The sequence below is a fragment of the Lagopus muta genome, chromosome 2 (assembly GCF_023343835.1).
Source record: "Lagopus muta isolate bLagMut1 chromosome 2, bLagMut1 primary, whole genome shotgun sequence".
Classification (NCBI taxonomy): Eukaryota; Metazoa; Chordata; class Aves; order Galliformes; family Phasianidae; genus Lagopus; species Lagopus muta.
This window is the reverse complement of record NC_064434.1, coordinates 93824231-93842539: the sequence shown is the minus strand read 5'-3', so window position 1 is coordinate 93842539 and position 18309 is coordinate 93824231. Positions and strand designations below refer to the sequence as shown.

At 46.3% G+C, this 18309-nt stretch overlaps 1 protein-coding gene across 4 annotated transcripts in view; it reads right to left on the bottom strand.

Moving 5' to 3' along the window:
* Positions 1-10442, bottom strand: part of ATL2 (atlastin GTPase 2) — a 37402-nt gene extending 26960 nt beyond the window's left edge. For 3 of the 4 annotated variants that reach the window (XM_048934770.1, XM_048934769.1, XM_048934771.1), the window contains exon 1: positions 10311-10442. In XM_048934770.1, coding sequence (XP_048790727.1) covers positions 10311-10371 — 61 coding nt within the window. In that variant the 5' untranslated portion in view covers positions 10372-10442. The remainder of the gene's footprint in view (positions 1-10310) is intronic. The other variant, XM_048934772.1, reaches the window with a different exon arrangement.
* Between the last annotated feature and the right edge of the window lie 7867 nt (positions 10443-18309).

Below are 18309 nucleotides of genomic sequence, written 5' to 3'. Positions count from 1 at the left end.
TCAGTTGGTGTTAGATACAGTGTGTTTCTGATCAACACCACATTTAAGCATCTCTGGACACAGGAGCTGACACATTAAAATAAATTGTTTGCTCTTTAGTAGCTCTATAAACATTCAACTAAATGAGTCATTTTCATTTAGTGTAGATGGTGCATCAGTATTCCTTCTATTTGCTCCCTCAAGGAGTTACAGAGACATGAGGAAGTCTAAGCCTCAAAGCTAGCAGTCTTGCAATCTTGTTCATTTACAAGCCCACACTTTGGTGGAAGCCTTGCTTCTTCAGCTCTCAGCACACCTGAGCCCCTCTCCTGATCATCCACAGACACCACACATCTGTGGCCGCACAAAACAACCTAAACCTCCCCCCTCAGTGTAGATTCACCATCACTTTGTCCACACAACTGAATGGCAAAGCAAGCTGAAGTGGACTGCGCTGATCTTAAACCATCCAGCTTGAAATTCTGGTGTACTTCGACAGCCTGTGGAAGTTGGCAGCTTTAATTAAAAGCTTAAAACAAGGCCTTATGAAGAAATCATTGCACCACATGTAAAAATAATGCATTCTCTCGGAGCTTCACCTAGGAAATTTTCATTAGAGAGAAAGGAAACAAATTATTTAAATGTTTCTCATTTTGGAGTAGTGAACCAAGGAGAGCGTAGGCAGGTGTAAATTGAGTTTCAGAGCATAGAAAAAAAGTAGGTTAACTTTCAAGCCTTATTTGAACAAGACAAAAAAAAAACCTGACATCCACTGTAAAAATAAATTAAAAAAAAACACACTAGATTTAAGCTCAAATCCTCCCTTTCTCCATCAGTGCTACTCCATGCAGTTAACTCACAGCAAGACCCACATGAAAGTTAAGGGGCTGCTGCAGAACTTAATGCATCATTGCTTTCTCACTGCTGACTAGCAAATACTGCCAAGTAGCTCATTTTAAGGCCAAAAATAATTAAATGTTTTGAATATTTCAGCTATAAATAGGACTGACAAGCTAAGTTCCAAAGACTTGTTTGGATACCCAATAAGACTGACAGAGGAGAACGGGGGAGGGGGAAGAAAGCCATGTTTAACTCTCTCTCTTCCTTCAGGGCAATGGGATGTTGAGGGAGGGATCTAGAACTGTTACATAAAGCACTAGGAAAAGCAAAAAGAACCTGAAGCTACAGTTCTGCCAGCAAAGGGGGTGGGGGAAAAGATACTCCAATGACCTAAATAACAACTAATCAGACAATAGGTCTGTCTACTCCTGAAGTGATTTGAATTGCTTCCTCTGTTGAATGATCAGCACACTCTGAGGAGTCAGCTCTCTCATCCCCATACAAAGTACTTGTAAGCTGGCATTTTGCATTCTCCATTTAAGGGGAGAGAGAGGCTGAAGGGCAACTTCACTGTAATGATGAGCAAGAAAAGTCAACCTTCCAATTCAGCTGTATTCATTAACACCAAGAAGCAGAGGCTAAGACAGAAGCAGCACAACCCCTAACCCAATCTCAGAAAATAAGCAGCAAAAAAAACTGTATATGAAAGAACTGCTCTCCTGAAAGCACATCATGAACTGAGAGATGTTTCTCCATAGCTACAAGGAAAAACTTGGAAGGTAGTGATAGCGACAAAGCATGCTCCTCAGCCCTCTTCCTCTCTGCCTAAAAACCACAGCTATTATTAGCATATCACTGGAGAGTACAACAGGATCTCTACCTACTAAAAGGTTTATCAGCATTTTTCCAGCCCCCTCAAAGGACGCTGCTTTAGAACACCAAGACAAAGGTAGACAAAATTATTAACCTTTTCTTTCCTTTCTCACCACATCCAAGTTGCTGAGGATGGGAACGAGCTTATAGCAGATGTGGCAATGCCTGCATCCACCACAGATTCTGACACTGCCAAGTGAAAGGTGTACAAACACTGCAGGCTAACTGGATCCTTGCAGGCCATTACAGACACAAAACAGAGTTGAAGATCAGAGTATGACACTATTTCATGTTGCTGCTCATCCTGGAAGATTCACACAGCATCTTCTAATCATTTTAGGCTGTAATTGCATGTTACATACATTACATGTAGTCCTCACACATCAGCAGCTACTAATTCAGAGAATAATTAGCTACCCCAAACCACAGTTTTGAGTGGGGATAGGGAGATAAGAGTAAGGTGAGAGATGCCAGCTGCAATTATGCCATGTTTGATCACTAGATTACCAGCCAGAACAGGTGAAGCCACCAGCCCCATCTGCATTGTGGTCACAGAAGAGCTCAAGGAAGTGCTTAATTGGGCTGTACAAGCAGCTATGTCAGAAGGCCAGTTTTCATATTCATTTCCAGGATAAACAAGATGTCAGTAGGAATACCAACAGGTTTAAGAAAAAGAGCGATTCAAAGAGGCTTTAATTTTTCTTTTTTTGCTCAGACTATGCTTTTGATCTGAACCTTTTAAGTAAAAACAATCCTTTAGTCCAGCCTCCAGCTTACACCCAGCTTCCTGCCTTCCCTTCAAAACATGTAGCTCAGAAAGCCTCCCATCCAGCTTTTCCAGCATGGAATGCCATAATTTAGTTTTATTACATACTTCTACATTAAATTTCAAAGAGCTAAGAGCTGTACAGGGAGTAACTGGATTTACATTAAGAAACTGCCTTCTCTAGATCATGTACCTTGCATAGTGTGTATAGTAACTACTTTCAGACATCTTTTAGTAACTACTTTCAGACATCTTGAGGGGGTATTTCAATCCCTCTCCATGTCACGGAAAATGGTTCTTAAGCTGGTGGTATCACTAACACACACATGCACCGTGTGAAACCGAAGCATGACCAGGGAAAATGCATGCAAAGTTAGTGCCCAGAACGAGAAGCAGAATCAAAACAGGAGAAACTAAAGCATACCATGCAAATCACATTTTAGGGAGAACTGAAACAAAAGCAAAATGAACACTGAAGGAAGAGACTGTTTTCACAAGGCTGTAACACAAACAGTTCTCACAGTCCCCACTGCTAACCATGCACAGAAAGAGCCCTGGGCTGCCCTATCAGAGTTCTGCAGCTGAGCCACAACAGATGATACAGCACCTCATGGAGCCCAAGCTCTCCAGAACCCCACACTCACTCTCCACCACTGCCGAGTCTCCGCCAGGCATCGTCGCTGCTGCACAGAAGTCCTCTGCTAAGACAACAACTCAAAGTACACTTCTCTTGCCAACAAGACAGTGCCAGTACCTGCCTCCTCCCTCCCTGCCGCCTCTCCACAACTGAGCTTTAACCTCCCATTCACACGTGGGCTCTCCCACTCCTTCTCATTTCCAGTACCAATACACAGCCTTTCCTGCTAGCTTTGCCACGTATCCAACTCTGCTAAGAGGCAAACCAGCTAAATTATACTACAGCAGAAAAAGTAGAAAGCAACTCATATTGGATTGCAAGCTGTAAGAGTTCAACAAGTAGCTGAGGTGAAGAAAAACAGCATAGCTATGCAACTTCGTCATCTGACCCCAGAGCCTAGTTCATCAGTATTGCTGAACTGTACAGGACAGCTGCCATACCAGTTGGCACCACTGTCCTTGATCCCCACAAAAGCTTATCTTGAAGATACACAAGGTGATGTGCTGTGCACCCTACAGCTTCTGAAACAGCTGTACCAGCACAAGTGAGGGGGAGGCACAAGCTGCTTGACTCAGCACTGGCGCTAAAAGGCAAGTTTGGCTTTGTGATTACAGCCTAGGCAAGCTGGAAGACTTCTCCCACCACCAAAAAGCTGAAGTGCATTTAAGCAGCGTGTTCACGTAGCAAGTCAACGATACATGATAATGCTGCAAAGAAGGGTAGACAACTGGGCTGTAACTGGATCAGACACTGCGTTGCCAAAGATTTGTCTCAAGCTGAAAGAGTTCAGATTTAGACAGCCAATACACTTTTTAATGGTCATTTAACAGGGCTCCCCTCCTCTGTATATGCAGTTAAACACCAGCTTCAGTTTTGTCAATAAGGTAGGTCAGGTTGTGCAACTGGTGGGAAGACCTTAAGGTCTCCCAGTCCTCCTGCACTGGAGGAAGCTGCCCTTGAACGTACCTACTGAACGCCCTCAGCCTGCTAACAGCAGTCTCCACTATGTGATTTTTGAAACTGCAGCCGTTGAATCGTTGTAAGGATGATGTAAAACTTTCTCTCTTCAGTATCTCAGTGCCATGCAACAAGCATCTCTGCATTAGTTCCAAGGGCTCCAGACTTACCTATTTACCTAAAGTTCTGTACCATCTTGTCCAACACTTGTTACCACAGCAGCCTCTGTGATAACTGAGAGCCCAAACAAGAACGTTGTTGTTAACAGTACTCTTCTGAAACAGTAAACACCATTGTTACCTGCATGCCAAGGGTTGTGAAAGCCAAGCTCAGCAGAGTATAGTGCTAGGGAGAGAAAGATGATAATCCCAGATGAAAAGCAAGCCACACCATTCTCCTGATCCAAACAACATGTAAGGGGAGCAAGTTACTACTTCTCTTTACTTCCAGTTCTCAGTGTGAGTATATCCAGGCAAACCAACTACTTTTCTGCAGCACGCTGTATGTCAGAAGTACACTTTTACAGCCATCTTTCCCTTGGGTAAATGAAGAGGGAAATAAGTGACTGTCTGCAGACTGAATGTTTAACACCTCAGCAGCCAACAGTTCCGCTTTTGCAGAGCATATTCAGTGATCCTGTTCTGTGGTTCAGGAAATCCTTCTTTAGAGCACGTAGAGGATAAGAGGACAAGTCCAAGTTCACAAAAGGAACCCAAACAGAGATAGATGGCAGTGTGCTGCTTTTTTAGAGCTCACAAGGGCTTCATGTGGTCAGTTCTAGTACACTACAGGAATGAGAAATCAGCAACAGTTTACATCACCAAACAGCTCAGTTTGATATTTGATTAATGAAACAGTGATATGTCTGCAACTCAAAGTACTTAGACTGAATGTTATTCTTAGAGTCTCAGGGTATCACATGAGCCAACTTCCAACCTCTTTAAATGTAAGAGGCTGAGTTTCAAGGCTCTTCTCAAACAAGTAGGATTTCTGGTAGGACCTGAAGGTATTTAGGCACATCTGCTAAGAGCCGCTTATTTCTGTAGCACTACCAGTTCTAGAAGATAGCCCAGTTTGGTGCCCCAGCCCCTAAAAGCATTACTGAATGCCCTTTTCCCAAACAGTTACTGTACTATCAGTCTGACGCACCAGCGTTTAGGAACATTTCCTTTTATGTATTTTGCACTGCATTCCCTCCCTCATCCCTGTGGCAACCTTAAGACTTCACTGCCTGAAAGATAAGTGATAACTGCCTCAAGGGCAACTTCCAGGGCAGGTTTAGAGTTGGCGTTACTAAAAACAATTCCCTCGGATTTGTTCCAAACTAGAAAGTTTAAGAAAACATTTCTGTTAAAAACAAGATAACTTTCCAAGTGATTTCATGTACTTTGAGTGATTGTTCACACCCTGAAATCAGTACTATAATGATTTCTGCATTAGGCAGAGGATTTACAAACATTATCTTTCACTTCCCCCAGTTAGCTAAGGTTCCACAAGTGGATCTCACTACATAGACAAAGTGAGAGACAGCAAAAGCCAGAGGAGTGTTTCTTCCATCTACCTCAGCAGCTGAGAACACAGACAGGGTTACAGGGAAAGGAATAAGACACAGCACTCAAGCTTACAGGCTGTAGTATCACAGGACTGGGCTTACAGAGATGGTTAAAATAACCATGCTTATTCCTCCACTCACCAGCACCACCCTGTTTGAGAAGATAAGAGGCAAGAACAGTTTTTCCAAGTACACACAACGCACAGGAATTAATCCTAAAGTGTCAGCACAAGCAGTTGATACATTCTGCAACAGGTTGAAAACTGTATAGAAGCCAAATAAAACAAACAAAAAGCCTTGTACTGGAATGGTTATACAACACTTTGCTCAAAAGCCACTTCAAATACTGTACTGAAACCCAAAAAAACTTACAAGTTCAATATGACTACATTACAATTTGACAGTAACTACTGACAGGAATCCAAACCTCACCTCACTTAAGCAACAACTGCATAAGATCAAACCACATTCTGCTTTCAATTTACTCAAAATTACATTGTAAATTATATTCTAAACTCCACGCCTGTAACCTGTACATTTTATTAATTCGAGTCCTCAACTTTAATGTCTTTCTGGTTTAGCTTCTATTTCAATCTTCCAAGAGCAACACAGTGTGGTTTTAAAGCTCTAGCAGTTCCCTCATCTATTACTGCACAACAGAGAAGAGCAGGACAAAATACCTCCAAAACGTAGTTGTACATAATCCATTTCCACGTATTCAATTGCCTATTAGCTCCGTGCAAGCATTCACCAAGAGGCACCAAGACCTCCCGTACACGGCTTACCGCATTCATTCGGGTCACTTTAAGCAGGCTTTGGATGCTGCATGACTCAATAAAGCCATCTTAGGTGCCAAACATTTTGCCTTAAGATCTTCCAGCCATAAACAGGAGCCAGCTACTTCCTGTTCAGTTAATGCAATAGTGGTCAAAGACAGAAAATGCTCATTTCAGCGCCAGAGGTCATAATGAGCACTAAGACCTACCACTATTCTCACACCAGAACTAGAAACCAACTGGTTTTGTTAGCTCAAGGAGTAATATCTGTGTGTAAGAGCAGGGGCTTGCAGTGACCAACTCCACACAAGCCAACTGGATAACTTTAGAATACATAAGTAGATGAGCAACCTGCTATGGAGGCAACTCACTGGGTGAATATGCCATCAATAGCACTGCACAGCATGTGTATGCTCCCTCCCAAAAGGAGACAGGAGGGCAAGCTCCTTTCTTGGCAGCAGTGACAACTCCAGTTAGACAGCAGCAGGTAGGTACTTGCCTAGCATTACTTTATGCTCTTGATCATCTCACAGTAACTTGTTTGTGCAGCTATAGAAGGTAATGAACATTATCTTCAAGTTTTAGAAGATAAACATAGTCAACAAAGGCTTAAGAGTGGGAAATCTGTCCCACAGATTTCATTTCAAGCTTCCTGGTTGAATAGAAAAAAGACTTCCAGAGTTTAAACGTCCTCCAAATTCCTCAGATTTCTATACTGGATGTGTTCCATAACATACATTTAGCAAGCACATAAGGTCTTCCTCTGCTGAAAATGAGCACTAGACAAAATGTATTAATTCCTTTCAGAAATAAACAGAAATGACAAGTCAGCCATCAATGCTCTCATAAAATTAGTACCTAATACATGTTAATTTGTTACTAGAAATGACGTGATTACAATCCTTATTCTAACAGACATAACTCACTTCATATCAATCATCACTTTGCTGTTCTGTTTAGCTGCAGACATCAATCTTAGTGATGTTCACATGTATCTTAAACTCACTCACAGAATAGATCTATATTTCTTTTGTAGACAAATCCCAACACCACAAATTAATTCATGTGTAAATCAGCTTTACAGCTCTCTGACCTCAAAATCTGCTCTAAACAAAATAATATTCTTAATGTCACAAACAGCCTTCTGTAAACAGGGAAAGCCACTTTCATCTTTCCTCCCAGACAGCTCAAGTTCAAAGTTTGGGTTGCTGGAAGTGTTTTGAGAAATAGACCCAACCATTTCCCACTAAGAAGTCTTAAGAAACTATGCATGTAATTACTTCTGAAACTTTCTGACTGCTTACAAATGACACATTCTGCAAGTCTAAGCAGATGCTCATAGAATGTTTCCTTGTTCACCTTACATAGTTGAGAGGTAAGACAAAACCCTACCAAATAGTACAACAACTTTGAGACGTTAAGACAGAATTTAGCAAAACGTACTCAAACTGGCAAGTTGAAGATGTCATTATAAACACAGCATACAGCAACAACAAAAACAAGGATGCAATTCCACCTGCTATTAAAGCTCAAAACTTCCCGCTCAAGAATTGCCATACCAGCACCCCCAACTTTATCCTGACTTCCAGCTAAGTTTGATGGGAAACCTGGCAGTTTTCCTTATGAATGTCCTTGGAACAGTTAAAACTTCCTTTACGGACTGTGCTAAAAATGTGTAACAGTTTGCTAACAACAAGCACAAAGTTGGAACAAGTTATCACAGTGCTCAAGTACAGTGACCCAACTTGTGTTGGAGACTAGCACATCAATACGTTCCACTACCAAAGCAAGAACACAGAAAACAATTCACCTGCATTTGTTACATCCGTTTTCACAGCTGGACAAAACTCAAAGTCAGAGGGGTTACAACACAGCCATCAGGAGATAAGCACCCTGCTATTACCTCAGAGAAAAATCCCCATCCCTCCTTCCCTCCCACACACACCTGCACTTATCCAGCCTAGCCAGCTTGAGGTTGCACTCCTATTCTTACCAGGATAAGGGGAGGAAACAATCACTCCTGTATCATCGTGCCTTGCTCCATTCAGCAGTACCTCAGTAGCCTAGTCAATAAGCAGACGTTAATCACAGATATTTAACTGATACATGGGGACCACAGCTGGCATACCCAAGAAGTATCAGCACCCCCACAGGACTTGGCTCAGGCACTCAAGACCACCTGGCATAAACGAGGGCAGCCTGGCCTCTCTGAGCTAGGAGAGTATGCCATGCTTAAAGGAATGCTTCCACAACAGTTCCAGTACAGAACAGCTATACCTGAACTATTCTAGAAGTGTACTTAAGCTACAGGCAGGTGAACAACATGAAAAGGAAAGAATGCAGCCTTCCTCAGCCTTACACCTAGCTTTCAGAAGATTCATAGCTGAAATATATCAGAGCTCTGGCTATTATTTGAGAAAGAACTGTAACGTCATGAGTGGCTCTACTGCAAGTTAGAACATAACAGCTGTTAAGTAACATTTAGTAATGGTACAGAAGGAGTTACAGGCCTCCCCTGTTACTTATCTTTCTTTGTAACTACTCTAATCTTCCATGCTGCTTTATTTCATTGTACAGAAGGGTATTCTGCAGGCACAAAAGGATCACCCATATCTTTACATGCAGACCCTTTCAGTTATGTTGTCCCATTCCTAAAATACCTAAGCAACTTAACAGTGACATACTCTCCCTCACTAATGATGACACAGCTACCTTAAAGGCCATTTATTACATGTGCGCTGCTACACTTCTGACCCTGAGCAAGTTAAGCAATAACCCAATACTTTTAAGATTATTATGCCACATACTACTGAAAATATAGACAGAACCATCAAATAAAATTCAACAGCACTAGGAGTGGAGGAATGGAAAACAGAACGCCAAACAGCCAAGCAGCATCGCATCCTCAGTTTCCATCTCTGAATGCATCTGGCAGCACCGCATCTTCAATGAAACAGCTCAGTAGCTTTCTCCTACCCCTCCCCTGTAAGAAAGTCAGAACAGCAGATCTGCACCTGCCAGCTTACAGCACTGTCAGCCTTCCCAGCTCCTAGCTGGCTTGCAGAAGCAATATGAACCAATACTGCCACATGGCATCTGCTAGCTTTGTTTAATCATGCTTAGTTCCACCCTTCTGTTTCAAAATTAAGTGAGAGTTGTTAGAAGTTGTTCAAATAGCTCAACATCTAATTGCAGCACTAAAACCTGATGCAATTGAGACCTGTGTTTAAGCCAGTACTAACTCTGCCAGTCCCAGTGATAGTCCCCATCCATGCAGTAACGCAGACCTACATTCTGAAGTTCAAGCTACCCTTCAGATCTAACCATATAAAATGTATCTATGTATTAAAGAAACCCCACACTGCGCAAACTCCAGCCCATCTGAGGCTCAGCCCCAAGCAGAAACACGTCCCACTACCAGAAGACGCGTTAGGAGCGAGCACGGTGCAGGGCACGGGCTCCGCGCGGAGAGCGGCCCAAGGCCGAGCGGCTGCCCGCCCTGCCAGGCGGCCAGAGTCCCCCCGGCGGCCCGAGGTACACGCAGCCCGCCGCCGGGCCCCGCCGCCGCATTCCCGGCCACGCACACGTCGGCCGTGCCGCAGCGACGAGCGGGGTCGGCGGCCCCGAGTCTGCAGCCACCCTCCGCCCCGCATAGCTGCGGGCCCGGGCCGCGCGGGCAGAGCGCGGTCACCGCTCCCGGGAGCGAGCGGCGGGCCGGGCGGAGGGAACGGCGCTACGGCCCCCACCGCCCTCACCCCGCAGGGGTTGGCGGCCGCCCCCGCCATTTTGAGGAGGGGGGAGAACCCGGAGCCTCCCCCCGTGCCGCCCGCGGACGGCTCCCGCCGCCCGGCCCCGCGCGGCCTCGGCGGTCCCGGTGGAGCTCCCGCTGCCGGTCCCCGCCGCCGCCGGCCGCCCGGCGGGCTGCGCTACCTGCCGGCTCGGGCCGTTGGCGGGTCGACCCCGCGCGCCGCGCCGCGTCCCTTTCCGCCATCTTGTCCGGGTTTAAAATTAACTCGCCGTGACGTCAGAGCTCCGCCGCGAGACCTTTATCGCCCGGCGGCGGCGCGCGGGGCGCGGGCAAGGCGGGTCCTAGCGCCTTCGGCTGCCCGCCGCGGGAGGGGCAGCGCATGCGCAACCCGCAGCCCTGCCGGTGGCGGGAGGAGAAGGGCGCATGCGCGGTTTGCGTTTGACGGGCCCCGAGGTGTGAGGGGGCTGTGTCGGCGCGGGGTGGGCAGGAGGGTGCCGCCGCTTCGGGCTCCCTGGTGCCGTTCAGCGCCCGGCTCTGCCCTAGCAGCTGTTCGGACTGGCTGCGGAAAGGCTTTGGGCCTGCGAGGTTGCCTGTTGGTAGAGGTCACGTCATACATTTCAATGGTAAATCAGCACGTGAGCCAGGCAACAGCGTTGCTGAAACCCCTCTGAGTGCAGCAACGCTCCTTGTGTAGACCTTACCCTTCTCAGGGCCCTGAGCTCCCCTAGCTGAGCTGGTTCTGGAGACACGGCTTTGAGTGGCAGCAAGCTAAAAACACCAATGCCTAAACAGGTGGAAGGAAAAGTCAGACGAGGTTGAAAACTGTGTTCTGTCGTAGCCCCAGTGAGCGCTTTCTGAACCTGCACGCCCTGCTTTCAGCTGGGCACAAGGGGCTTTGTGTCACTGATACCTGGCACACCGCTGACAGGCCTTGCCTCCAGCAGCTCAGTGTCGGAAAGAGATGGCATAACCACAGCAGCTGAGTGCTGTAGAACGAGAACAGTGGCTTGTATGAGTCGCTGTGAAACTGACAAGAAGCATTCTACTATGCTGTATTTAAGCCAGCACAAATGGAAGCAGAATGCTCTGTATAGAAGTGCAGAGGAAAACACTGCCATTGGCCTTCTGCAGTTTAATATCCCCCACTTATTTGTGGCAGCTTGCTATGGAAAGTAAGTGCGTCACTGCCTGTCCTTCTCACCTCAGCCCAAGTCAAAAGGCAAACTTTCCTTGACATCAGAAAGAAACCAGAACACACTCTGGATTTGTGACTTTCAAGAAAGGAGGGATTTGGGGGTATTTCAGACATACATAGATCAGGCAAATGGAAAAGCCCTGAAGTAAAACACATGGAAAATAAGAACCCCTGTTAGTATGACATAGTTAAGATTCAGCAGCTCAGTATGAATCTAAGGAGCTGGGGAAAAAAAATTAAAAACAATAAAGATGGTTCCAAGTTCTGTTGCTAGTAAACAGTCTTATTTCTGATCAAGTCTAAAAGAGTTCATGCAAAGAAGAGTTTGAAATACTGCATATACAGATGGATAGATTTCTATTCCATGCAGCAGGATTTACTGCTGCTGTAATGTGAGAACAGATATTAAGAACGCAGAGGTCAGAAAGCTCAACCTTAATTCTGCTCTGTTCACACGAAGAAAGGAGACATTTTCCAAGCTGAGGATTTTGCCTCAGGAATGCAGACTTGCAGACTCCTGTCTGCAAAGGTCCCCACCTCCACCACTCTCCCAGTTGCTTGCTGCTTGCCTCTAACCAGGCTTCTTAAGCCAAACACTGGTTTCATACTGAGAAAGCCCAGATCAGATTCAGATTCTTTTCACTTTTCCATATACAATTATCCTCTGTCACCATCTCTAACCTGTATGCTGCTTGTTTAAGGTAACCTGCGCAATGACAAATCAGCAAGCCTAGCACCTACCTGAGTCACTGTAAACACTGTGCTGGCACTGGGGAACGGGGCAGTCTCGCATCCTGAAGGGCTGAGGGTCCTGGGTCGAGTTGGAGAGGTTTCTGTCAGAGGTACTGAGCTTAGTGATATCTTTCCTCATTTGCTTGGGGCTTTAGAACCAAATGAATGATAAGATGAGTTTCAGCCTTCCCTCCAGGCTGCAGAGAGGTATAGAGAGAGCTGAAGAAAGCCAGCTGTGAGATAAAGGTGGACTTCTGGCAGCCCCCTCAGCAACAAAACATGTCTGGTAAGCAGTGGCTGCTCTGCTCTGGTCAGATAGTCAGCTGCTATCTGACCAGAAATCACTGAAGGAGCCACGTCACTTAGATTTCCAAACAGTCTCCCATTAGGAAATCCACCCAGATCTCAGGCTTGCTCAGAGAGTCAAGCATGTTCCCCTCAGAGCTAGGACAAACCCTGCAAGACACCTTGTCTTCTTTTTCCATGTGAAGGCTACCCAAGCTATAGCTGACTCTGTAAGAAAGCATGCTCCCACAGACACATCCTGCTAGGTTCTGCCTGAGCTGTTTGGCATTTGCCTCACCACCTCACTGAGGATTCCAGCCTCACAGACAAGCTTAGTTTCCAATGCATTTTTTCTCACTGATATTCACTGTTTCGCATGGCAACCTCTTGAACTGGGGGATGTCTGCAACCATCATGCAGGTGATCTCAGACTTCTTGTGTGTCTAATTTAGAAAGTGCCCACCACAGCCCTGAGCTTGTACCTATTTGTGTGTTTGCTGTGGTGGGTAGCAAGCACGCAGCTTGGAGTTTGCTCAGGCAAAACCAAGATAGTGCTTAACAAAGATCCATACTTGGTTGGATGCTTTCAGCAGTGCATGCTGAGCATGGAAACATGGGATAGCAAACCTACCTGGGCAAGCAGCTCCCCTGCAGAGAGCTCTGAAGAAGCAGAGAGGCTATTGGGAGCAGAAAGTGAGTTAGGAAGGGAAAGAAAAAAACAGTTCACCAAATCCCCTGAACCTGCAGCTCTTCTGCATGCTCAGTGGAGACAGCATTTCAGCTGGCAGCAGTGCATGCTCTTAAGAGGCAGAGAGCAGCCCCTCACATACCACTCATTTATAGCAAGCCGAGTGGGAGACGCATCCCGTCCCCTCTGATGATGACTCAAGAGCTGCTCCTCTGGGGAAAAAGGATGAAATAACGTTGAATTTTAGCTGTTGTTAGAGCAGCTCAGAGCATGTTGCTAGGCACCAGCTGCAGAAATTGCCTGCAGGTGCTTTCACAGGAGGGATTGGGCCACTTTGCTGGTCTCTCCCAAGACAAAACTGGGTTTGCAGCCTGAGTACCTTTGAAGCTGGACATAATCCATTTTCAGCCTCAAGGAGTTGTTGCACAATCTTCCCAAGATTAAGGGCTTACATCAAGAGGCTGTGGCACTGCCAGAGGAAGGACAATGGACAGACTCCAGAGTAATGCTTTGGTTTAGGTCTCCCCTCTGAGAGATGGTGGCAATTCCAGAAGTGCGTATGGAGAAGGAGTCTTCTGCCCTGACTTCAGGATGGTTGAAGTTTTCAGAGGAGTGAACAGCTAAGTGATTTACTTCTGTTGGTGGAAATGAAGATCTCCAACCAGCTGAAGCTTTCATGTACAAGCATTTCCTCAAACCAACTTCTGTCATTTGGGTCTCTACAAACACAGTGCAAATTCCATCTCACTGTTAGGCAAAAGCATAATGGGATGAGGACAGTTCAAAAGCCAGGGCTAGAAAATGACTCCCTTACAGGCTGCTTACAGAATGCTAAAGAACCTGCAGCAAAGAGAAGCTTCTCTGCCTACAGTCATTGCACTGCCCCTGGCCTCACCCCGAGGATGTGTCTGCCTTGGTTTGTGACCTGCCTCTGTGTTCAAAAATGACACCAGCCTGGGAGTACACACACATTAAATGCCAGCATGATGCTAACTTTTCCACACGAGTTTTTAACTGCTTTTTCTCACTTGATGTGGGTCCCTCTATGTACCTCTGGGGTTAAAGGCCCCTTTGTTGTCATTTCCTAATAGCTGCTTAGCACAGGAAAGCCACCACAAATAAGCTCACCACATCCCTAGACTCTTGCTCCCAAACCTCTTGTCCTAGAAAAAGAGGAATTGCTCCAGCTGTCAGTATGATGCCCATCAAACATCACACCACCCACTGGAGCCTCTCTCCACAGCATAGAGCTATTTCTGCTCTGCTTAATACAAACAAGACACGTGGCTCAGGGAAGGAAGAGACCCCAGTGGTGTCTACGCGATGCGTGGTACTGTGCTTCAGTACACGCTGCTGGTGCTTTTCCTGCATGATGCAGCAAAAAAGATGTGGATACCAGAGCCAATTTGAGATGAAAGTACCCCATCATCACATGAGCATCAGTGTTGATTCAGAGTCTCATTTGAAAAAAAAATGCTTAGTAGACATTTTATTATTTAGTGTAATACAGTAAGACCAACTGCTTAGTCCAGTGCTCTTTTTTTTCTAAGAAACATTCCTATCAGCACAAGTTTAACTTTTAGACGAGGTTATTTTTCCTTGTAGATGAACTGGTCTTTGGTATCACAAGCTATCTCCTCTGCCACAGGGAAAAGCATCACTGTGGTACTGATTTGAATAAAACGGTGCAGCTTTATACCCAGGGAAGGTATTTTACATCGAGCCCTGTGGACGCAGGCCTGGCTCTGGGTTGTTTGCAGGACTGAATGTGACTGGCCCACTGTACAAAAGGTGCTCATTACAGAAGAGTTTATTTGCATCCTTCACAGCTACGTGACTCGGGCCCTGCTGGGCGAGATTTACAGGTCCCTTAAGAAAGTGGGTGGTTCATTCCCAGGGTTTCACGTGGTTTCTTCGCCTGCAGGTCCAGACTGGCTGCACAGTGATGAATTAGCTCAAAGAGGGATTCTTCTGTGAATTCCCACGACACCAAAGAAGCCAAGTTGCAGCTCTCATGATCCTTTCCAAGGAAGCAAACTCTCACCAGCCCTGTCCCCCACATTTCCATCCCCACACCCCCGGATGCCACATCAGGACAGACCTCGGTGCAATATAACCACAACCTACTGTGCTCAACTCTCCTCAGTAAGAGAAGATTTGGGTTGTTGTGGGCTTCCTCATCAAGCTCACAGGTAGCAAAGCCCAAGCCTCAAAAATGTAATAGTCACCAGCAGGAGCTGGTTTGGGACTCAGTTCCAACAGTGCCTTGGTCTCTGGGGATCTTCCACCAGCACTGTGGGCTTATGACAGGATGCTTGAAGCAGAAACATCCTCCAGGAAAAACAGATAGCCATGCTCTGCTTTGAGTCAGGCCCAGGGCTGGGGCATAATCCTTAATACACCAATGAAACTGCTTGGATTCAATCTCTGGCATTAAATCAAAACCTGGGGCTGAGACTAGACGTGAAGTATCAGACCAGCTTTGCCGTCTGCCTTTCCAGATTCAGTGAAGCCCTGTGCCAAGCCTTGGACACAAAACAGAATGTGTTGCTTAATCACTCTGGATTAGCATGCAAATTTAATTTACGTACTTTCAATGAAAACGAGTATATGCATTCAGTTTTTCTCCAAGCATCTTTCAGTGTGCCTGAGTTGTGGGCCTGCACCACGGCCATAGGCACATCCTGCCTGGACAATCTTCTGCATAACCTACTCTAGGGAGCCTGCTTTAGCAAGGGAGTTGGACTTGATGATCTCCAGAGGTCCTTTCCAACCCCTATGATTCTGGGATGGGGCTGAGATGAGGGTCCTGTTGTCTTTGGCTTTATACTGGCTTAATGGAGTGGTCCTCCTGCCTCAAAATCTTTCTGTGTGACAGAGGAGTGAGAGGACAGGTCAGACCATGGGCAAGGCATAGTCACAGGGGGGGGTACCTGATAGCTCCAGTCCTGCTCCAGTACCACCAAAGTGAAGCACACAGAGCACAGCACATCTTTGTTACTGGGGACTGCTTATGCAGAGCATGTCTCCAGAAAGACCATTTTTCCAGAAGTAAAATAGGCTTAGCTGCCATCATTGGCATTTGTTCCATGTCAGAAAAACAGAGAGAAGAGGCGTTTCATTCCTTACCTGATTCACCCCATCCTGTGTAAATGCAGCCTGGCTGCATTAGAGGGCTAGCTGCCCAAACTCAAATTCATTTGAGATCCAGAGATTAAGATACAATCATTTGATCTCAGATTAAATAGTGGATGAACACCACAAAGAATAGCTTAAAACATTTGGAAAGGTGTTAAGGAAAATCAAGCAGGATTAAACAACAAAATAGCAGCATTAAGCCAGAATGCCTCCCTGGATCACATGAAACTAGGCACCAAAGAGCACGCTGTGCCACAGCTTAGCAGCACTTGGGTGTTGAGCAATTCACTGTAAAGGAAAAGCAGGACAGCCTGATATCAGAGGCAGGTAAGCTGCATGTGCCAGTGATCTGCCAGTTTGGGGTCCCCACTGCCTCTTGTGTGGAGCAGAAGGGATGGCAGGAGACCCAGCTTATGACTCCCACCTGCTTTGTGAGAAGTTCTGTGAAGGACATGAAGGTGAAAGGTGCTTGGCATTATCCCCAGCTTTGTTGTTCCTGTATCAGCACCAGCTTCCATTTCCTAAGCCAGTTCCTAGCACAGCCCTGCTGCTTGCAGCCTTTGGACCTCAGAGCAGAGGGAGGCAGAGCAGCAACAGGTGAAACCAAGAACCTCATTCCTGCAGCTTCACAGAACCACACTGATGCCCAGTTCTGCACCTATTAATGCAGGATTTAGCAGGGCAGAACACAACTAAGGGATAACTCAAGCCATGTTTGCAGCATCCAGCCACCCCCCAGTGTTTCTATTTCTCACTCTTCAAACTGAAAACAGGAATTTGACAGGCCCTGCATCACTTTGTTGAGGTGCTCTCCATCACCCTCAGGGGAGAACAGCCAGCTGCCAAATACCCTTATTAGGAAGAAAATATCCAGCAAAAATAGGCTAACTAGCTGTAAATGTGTGCTAAAGGAAGGCAACTCAGGGCAGCAAGGCTTAGACTCAGAGCACAGCATGACCACTTTCCAGGTTTGCTCTGGAAGCTCTCCCCACACCGCAGGTACAGCCTCTCCTGCTGGACTTGGCCTCTATTTCCTACGACAAATTGTCACGGCACCCTGGAGACTGCTTGTTTGCAACCAACAGAGATCATTCTAAGCCCTTCCTACACATTTCCCTTTTTTTTTTTCCATATGCTTTCCTCAGCTTCTTTGTTCTGCAGCGTGTTTGAAATCATTAGTGCAGTGCTGTTAAATGAGACCCAGTCCCAGATGGGCAGCGTCGCACAAAATTGGTGCCTGAGAATGTGGCACTGGCCTGGGCCTTGCACTCTGGTAAACAACACTGGTAACTCTGGAGGGCTCATCCTCACCCAGAGGGGTTTGTGCTGGGTGGTCCCAGCCCCAGATTTTCCCTCAGTGCAGCTTTAAGAGATGCAGAGAGCAGTTCCCTGCTGCAAACATCATGGCTCTCGGTTTGCAAATAAGCTGTGCCATTGAGAGGCTGGTGTGTCCTTCACCAAAAAGCACCATGCAACAGGAAACCCCAAAGCACAATTAGGGAGGTCCCAAGGTTGGGATGCCCCAAAGCATGTAACTGTTTTTCCTGCTTCTTGTCCTGCAAAACACAGCCAGTTTTCCAGGCAGCCCCACTGCCAGCAGCAGCCACCTGGCAGGCACAGTGGCCCTGAACGATTATTTAACAGCGGATTGTATAACCAATGTTACATTTCTGTCACTGACCTCAGCCCTGGGACATCTCCCACCCAGAAAACTTCCATCTAATCTTTCAGACTTGGGGGGAGCAACAACCTTGGGCATCTGACACCATCCCTCAGAGAACAGCAATTAGAGGGGACCTGGAGCTGCCTGGAACATCCCAGATGCACAAGGAGGAAGAGGAGAGGAGGGATCTCAATAATCCACTGAAGGCTCAAGGATGGACCCACCTGGTTCAGACCCAGCTCATTCTGTAATCAATTAAAACCAGGAACTTCTGAAGCCTTATTCCAACAGATGCAAGAAGGAATTTGTTTCTGAGCTTGGCTTCAGGTTGTCTAAACTCTCAGCATGCCTCCTCAGTTGGTTCTGGGGTCTGTGGGCATCTAACCAGAATAAGCACAGAGCTGCTGGGAGGATGGAGACCATGCACAAGCTCCTTCCCATGCCAGTACTTCTGTGAGGTTGTGATAGATCAGGTGTCAA